Consider the following 7,479-nt stretch of genomic DNA (forward strand, 5'->3'; position numbering starts at 1 on the left):
TAATACCAATGTAGAATGTGGTTTGAAATTTTAAAACAACACTAAATATTATAGGCTTCAGTATATAAAGTATTTACCAAAAACTCAATATTTTCGAAGGGGTTAACACATGGATTTTGAGTAAATTTCAAAAAAATTGACAATATTATTTTAATGCATAGTTGCATCATGCACTAACATATGATGATGTTCAAAGAGGTTTGGAGCCTTTGTTGTCTCCGTTTTTCAAGAAAGTTGTTATTTCATCGATTTAGGGAGTATTATGAAGTTTTACTAAATTAATTGATAAACAAACTATAACGATTTCCATATACCATGAAAAATACTTAAAATACATTAATACCAATGTAGAATGTGGTTAGAAATTTTAAAACAACACTAAAGATTATAGGCTTCAGTCTATAAAGTATTTACCAAAAACTCAATATTTTCGAAGGGGTTAACACATGGATTTTGATAAAATTTCAAAAAATTTGAAAATACTGTTTTAATGCATAGTTGCATCCTGCACTAACATATGATGATGTTCAAAGAGATTTGGAGCCTTTGTTGTCTCCGTTTTTCAAGAAAATAGTTTTTTTTTTGTCACCAACTAACATTCATTCATAACTCTAGTTTGGTGGGGGCATTAAAGCCACAACCACCTCTTGTTCATACAATCTTAAGGCATTTTTGGCCAGTAAATCAGCCTCCTCATTCCTCTCTCTCGAGATCCAACCAAATACAACATCATCAAAAGCACTAGCAATAATGTGGATATCTTCCACAATTCCATACAGCTCCAAGGGGGGGTTATCACCATTGATAGCCGAAATCAGCTGGCTCGAATCCGATTCAAACAATGCTTCCTTCACTCCATGGGAGCTGCAAGTAGCTACCGATTCCTTCAGCTCTAAGCCTTCTGCAACTAGGGCTGAGGGAGTAAAACCAATCCCTTTCTTTAGCATGGTCCTCTGTTCTCGCGATGTTACCGTCCACCCTAGCCCTGCATTTTTTGTGGTCTCTGACCATGCAGCGTCCGACCGAGCTATCGTACCAAGCGCACGAGACGTCTGCTCCGGGATCTTTTGGCTACATTTAGCTTTCTTTTCCTGCGCTGAGGCCCACTCTTTTGCTGCCACTATTGCCTGCGATAGTATGTCTGCCGGAGTCCCAGCAAAGGTCTCAAAGACATACCTGCTCCGTGCTTTCCACAAACCCCATATAATCCAAGGAACAATCGGAGAGGAAGATAAACCTGTTGGGGGGAGGCACTTCTGCGCCTGGAACTCGGTCCAGTCAGCTCTCAAATCTGTCAATCCGCTAATTCCAAACCGTCCGTCGAGAGGAGCGAGATCCCACACTTCCCGAGCAAACGGACAATGGAAAATAAGATGATTGATAGATTCTGAGTTCCCGCACCGCTTACAGGCGGGGTTGATGTTTATATGTCTGGCCAGCAGTCTCTCTCCTACCGGGAGGATCCCCCTCAGACACTTCCACATAAACATCTTCACCTTCGGGGCCACTGCCAAATTCCAAACCGTCTTCTTCCAATCAAACTCCGGGGTAGGCTCTCCTTCTAGAATCTCATCTGTTACTTCTGCCATGGCGGTATAATATCCTGACTTGACCGAGTACTCCCCTGTTCTTGTTCCTAACCATTTTAACGCATCAGGTGCTCCTTTAGTACTAGGTTGAAGGTTGAGAATCCTTTCTTCTTCAAACGGTAGGATAGTCTGGATCAGACCTCTGTTCCACTCGCCGGTCTCCTCTAGGATGAGATCTTTGACCGTTAACTCAGCTGATTCTCTAGTTGCTGGGCCCATTGGTCGGCACGGAGAATCAAGCGTTAACCATGCATCATTCCAGACCTTGATTGAATCCCCATTCCCTACTATCCATCCCAGATTTTTAGCCAATAAGTCCCTCCCCACCAGAATGCTTTGCCAACCATGAGGGGCTGCACTCGGCGCGGAACATGTGAGGAGGTTCCCATCGGGACAGTACTTGCTTAAGAGTATTCTCCCTAGGAGGCAGTCTGGGTTTTCCTTCAGTCGCCAGCTTATCTTGGCCAGGTAAGCATCGTTAAATGCCTGTATATCCCTGATGCCCAAACCGCCATTGCTCTTTGAAAGTGTCATTTTGTTCAAGCGATCCAAGCCATCTTCTTCTTCCCCGACTTATCGTCCCACCAGAACCGGGTGAGCGCTGATTGGATACGGTTACATAAGGATACTGGGAGTTTAAAATAGGTCATGGAGAAGGATGGTATAGGTGAAAGGACACTTTGAAGCATCACCATCTTTCCTGCTGCGGATAGGATAGATATCTGTTCGACCAACTACTTGCTTTTTGTTTAATCCGCTCCACGATAGACGAGAACAAGTCTTTCTTCTTTCTTCCGAAGTGCTCCGGCAGACCAAGATACTTCCCAACTCCGCCTTCCTTTTGGATTTGCAGTTCATTGTGCACCATTCTTTTCAATGTAGCCGGGGCTTTGCGTGAGAACGTGACCGAAGACTTTGCCAGGTTAATCGACTGGCCCGATGCTTTCCCGTAGCTATGCAAGATCTCTTTTAGTGCCAGCGTCGATTCCTTGTTTGCCTTGAGGAAGAACATAGTGTCATCCGCAAACAACAGGTGGTTAATCCGGGGACTCCCCCTTGCCACCTTAATGCCCTCAATACGGCCTTCCGCTTGTGCTTTTACAAAGACCGAGAGAGAGTACCTCACTACAAAGAATGAATATGTAGGGAGAGAGGGGGTCGCCTTGGCGAATCCCTCGGCTCGGTTTAACCTTTCCTCTAGGCGAACCGTTAATGAGGAAGGAGTATTTAACTGTCGAGATACACTGCATGATTAGACCAATCCACTGGTGGTGAAATCCGAGTCTCTCTAGCACCGCCGTGATGAAGTCCCATTCTAGTCGATCGTACGCTTTACTCATGTCTGTTTTTACTGCCATCGCCACTCTTTTCTCTGCTTTAGACGTCTTCAAGGTGTGTAACACCTCATGAGTAATTAGGACGTTGTCTCCTATCAGTCTCCCTGGGACGAAAGCTGATTGGTTCTCCGATATAATCTTCCCCAACAGCGGCTGCAGCCTTCTTTGGAGTATCTTTTCAAGAAAGTAGTTATTTCATCGATTTAGGGAGTATTATGAAGTTTTACTAAATTAATTGATAAACAAATTATAACGATTCCCATATACCATGAAAAAAGATTATAGGCTTCAGTCTATAAAGTATTTACCAAAAACTCAATATTTTAAAAGGGTAAACACATGGATTTTGAGAAAATTTCAAAAAATTTGACAATATTATTTTAATGCATAGTTGCATCCTGCACTAACATATGATGATGTTCAAAGAGGTTTGGAGCCTTTGTTGTCTCCCTTTTTCAAGAAAGTAGTTATTTTATATTAGTTATCTTATATTAGTTATTTTATATTAGTTATTTCATCGATTTAGGAGGTATTAAGAAGTTTTACTAATTAATTGATAAAAAATTATAATGATTCCCATATACCATGAAAAAGAGCGTAAAATACATTAATACAGATGTAGAATATGGTTAGAAATTTTAAAACAACACTAAAAATTATAGGCTTCAGTATATAAAGAATTTACCAAAAACTCAATATTTCGAAGGGGTTAACACATGGATTTGAGAAAATTTCAAAAAAATATGACAATATTGTTTTAATGTATAGTTGTATCCTTCACTAACATATGATGATGTTCAAAGAGGTTTGGAGCCTTTGTTGTCTCTGTTTTTCAAGAAAGTAGTTATTTCATCGATTTAGGGAGTATTATGAAGTTTTACTAAATTAATTGATAAACAAATTATAACGATTCCCATATACCATGAAAAAAGCTTAAAATACATTAATACCAATGTAGAATGTGGTTAGAAATTTTAAAACAACACTAAATATTATAGGCTTCAGTATATAAAGAAGATTTACCAAAAACTCAATATTTTCGAAGGGGTAACACATGGATTTTGAGAAAATTTAAAAAATTTGACAATATTTTTTTAATGCATAGTTGCATCCTGCACTAACATATGATGATGTTCAAAGAGGTTTGGAGCCTTTGTTGTCTCCGTTTTTCAAGAAAGTAGTTATTTCATCGATTTAGAGAGTATTATGAAGTTTTACTAAATTAATTGATAAACAAATTATAACGATTTCCATATACCATGAAAAATACTTAAAATACATTAATACCAATTTAGAATGTGGTTAGAAACTTTAGAACAACACTAAAGATTATAGGCTTCAGTATATAAAGTATTTACCAAAAACTCAATATTTTCGAAGGGGTTAACACATGGATTTTGAGAAAATTTCAAAAAATTGACATATTATTTTAATGCATAGTTGCATCCTGCACTAACATATGATGATGTTCAAAGAGGTTTCGAGCCATTGTTGTCTCCGTTTTTCAAGAAAGTAGTTATTTATAGTAGTTATTTATCGTTTAGGAGGTATTAAGAAGTATTACTAATTAATTGATAACAAATTAATATGATTCCTATATACCATGAAAAAGAGCATAAAATACATTAATACAGATGTAGAATATGGTTAGAAATTTTAAAACAACACTAAATATTATAGGCTTCAGTATATAAAGAATTTGCCAAAAACTCAATATTTTCGAAGGGGTTAACACATGGATTTGAGAAAAATTTCAAAAAATATGACAATATTGTTTTAAGGTATAGTTCCATCCTTCACTAACATATGATGATGTTCAAAGAGGTTTGGAGCCTTGTTGTCTCCGTTTTTCAAGAAAGTAGTTATTTCATCGATTTAGGGAGTATTATTAAGTTTTACTAAATTAATTGATACAAATTATAACGATTTCCATATACCATGAAAAAAGCTTAAAATACATTAATACCAATGTAGAATGTGGTAAGAAATTTAAAACAACACTAAAGATTATAGGCTTCAGTCTATAAAGTATTTACCAAAAACTCAATATTTTCGAAGGGGTACACATGGATTTTGATAAAATTTCCAAAAATTTGACAATCTTGTTTTAATGCATAGTTGCACCCTTCACTAACATATGATGATGTTCAAAGAGGTTTGGAGCCTTTGTTGTCTCCGTGTTTCAAGAAAGTAGTTATTTCATCGATTTAGGGAGTTTATGAAGTTTTACTAAATTAATTGATAAACAAATTATAACGATTCCCATATACCATGAAAAAAGATTAAAATACATTAATACCAATGTAGAATGTGGTTAGAGATTTTAAAACAACACTAAAGATTATAGGCTTCAGTCTATAAAGTATTTACCAAAAACTCAATATTTTCGAAGGGTAAACACATGGATTTTGAGAAAATTTCAAAAAATTTGACAATATTATTTTAATGCATAGTTGCATCCTGCACTAACATATGATGATGTTCGAAGAGGTTTGGAGCCTTTGTTGTCTCCGTTTTTCAAGAAAGTAGTTATTTCATCGATTTAGGGAGTATTATGAAATTTTACTAAATTAATTGATAAACAAATTATAACGATTCCCATATACCATGAAAAAAGCTTAAAATACATTAATACCAATGTAGAATGTGGTTAGAAATTTTAAAACAACACTAAAAATTATAGGCTTCAGTATATAAAGAATTTACCAAAAACTCAATATTTTCGAAGGGGTTAACACATGGATTTTGAGAAAATTTCAAAAAATTTGACAATATTATTTTAATGAATGGTTGCATCATGCACTAACATATGATTATGTTCAAAGAGGTTTGGAGCCTTTGTTGTCTCCGTTTTTCCAGAAAGTAGTTATTTTATAGTAGTTATTTCATCGATTTAGGAGGTATTAAGAAGTTTTACTAATTAATTGATAAAAAATTATAATGATTCTCATATACCATGAAAAAAGCTTAAAATATATTAATACCAATGTAGAATGTGGTTAGAAATTTTAAAACAACACAAGTATTTACCAAAAACTCAATATTTTCGAAGGGGTTAACACATGGATTTTGATAAATTTCAAAAGATTGACAATATTGTTTTAATGCATAGTTGAATCCTTCACTAACATGATGATGATGGTCAAAGAGGTTGGAGCCTTTGTTGTCTCCGTTTTTCAAGAAAGTAGAAAGTAGTTATTTCATCGATTTAGGGAGTATTCTGAAGTTTTCTAAATTAATTGATAACAAAATTATAACTGATTTCCATTATACCATGAAAATACTTAAAATACATTAATACCAATGTAGAATGTGGTTAGAAATTTTAAAAACAACACTAAAGATTATAGGCTTCAGTATATAAAATATTTACCAAAAACTCAATATTTTCGAAGGGGTTAACACATGGATTTTGATAAAATTTCAAATGATTTGACAATATGTTTTTAATGCATAGTTTGCATCCTTCACTAAACATATGATGATGATGTTCAAAGAGGATTGGAGCCTTGTTGTCTCCGTTTTTCAAGAAAGTAGTTATTTCATCGATTTAGGGAGTATTATGAAGTTTTACTAAATTAATTGATAAACAAATTATAACGATTCCCATATACCATGAAAAATACTTAAAAGAAATAATACCAATGTAGAATGTGGTTAGAAATTTTAAAACAACCTAAATATTATAGGCTTCAGTATATAAAGTATTTACCAAAAACTCAATATTTTCGAAGGGGTTAACACATGGATTTTGAGAAAATTTCAAAAATTTGACATATTATTTTAATGCATATTTGCATCCTTCACTAACATATGATGATGTTCAAAGAGGTTTGGAGCCTTTGTTGTCTCCGTTTTTCAAGAAAGTAGTTATTTTATAGTAGTTATTTCATCGATTTAGCAGGGTATTAAGAAGTTTTACATAATTAATGATAAAAAATTATAATGATTCCGTATACCATGAAAAAGAACGTTAAAATACAGTATACAGATGTAAATGTGGTTAAAAATTTAAGACAACACTAAAAATTATAGGCTTCAGTATATAAAGAATTTACCAAAAATCAAAATTTCGAAGGGGGTTAACACATGGATTTGAGAAAAAATTTCAAAAAATATGACAATATTGTTTTAATGCATAGTTGCATCCTTCACTAACATATGATGATGTTCAAAGAGGTTTGGAGCTTTGTTGTCTCCGTTTTTCAAGAAAGTAGTTATTCATCGATTTAGGGAGTATATATGAAGTTTTTTACTAAATTAATTGATAAACCAATTATAACGATTTCCATATACCATGAAAAATACTTAAAATACATTATACCAATGTAGAATGTGGTTAGAAATTTTAAAACAACACTAAAGATTATAGGCTTCAGTATATAAAGTATGTTACCCAAAAAAACTCAATATTTTCGAAGGGGTTAACACATGGATTTTATAAAATTTCAAAGATTTGACATATTGTTTTAATGCATAGTTGCATCCTTCACTAACATATGATGATGATTTCAAAAGATGATTTTTGAGCCTTTGTTGTCTCCGTTTTTTAA

At 34.2% G+C, this 7,479-nt stretch overlaps 1 protein-coding gene across 1 annotated transcript; it reads right to left on the minus strand.

Moving 5' to 3' along the window:
- Positions 1-611: 611 nt before the first annotated feature.
- Positions 612-2,123, minus strand: LOC125601745. Its single transcript, XM_048773802.1, has one exon. It carries the CDS (start codon positions 2,121-2,123, stop codon positions 612-614), a length of 1,512 nt encoding a protein of 503 aa, XP_048629759.1.
- Between the last annotated feature and the right edge of the window lie 5,356 nt (positions 2,124-7,479).

Source organism: Brassica napus, unplaced genomic scaffold (assembly GCF_020379485.1).
Source record: "Brassica napus cultivar Da-Ae unplaced genomic scaffold, Da-Ae ScsIHWf_2649;HRSCAF=3402, whole genome shotgun sequence".
Taxonomy (NCBI): Eukaryota; Viridiplantae; Streptophyta; class Magnoliopsida; order Brassicales; family Brassicaceae; genus Brassica; species Brassica napus.

What these genes read in the sequence shown, in the direction of transcription:
- LOC125601745 (XM_048773802.1), bottom strand. Translation starts at nt 2,123, where the DNA reads ATGACACTTTCAAAGAGCAATGGCGGTTTGGGCATCAGGGATATACAG.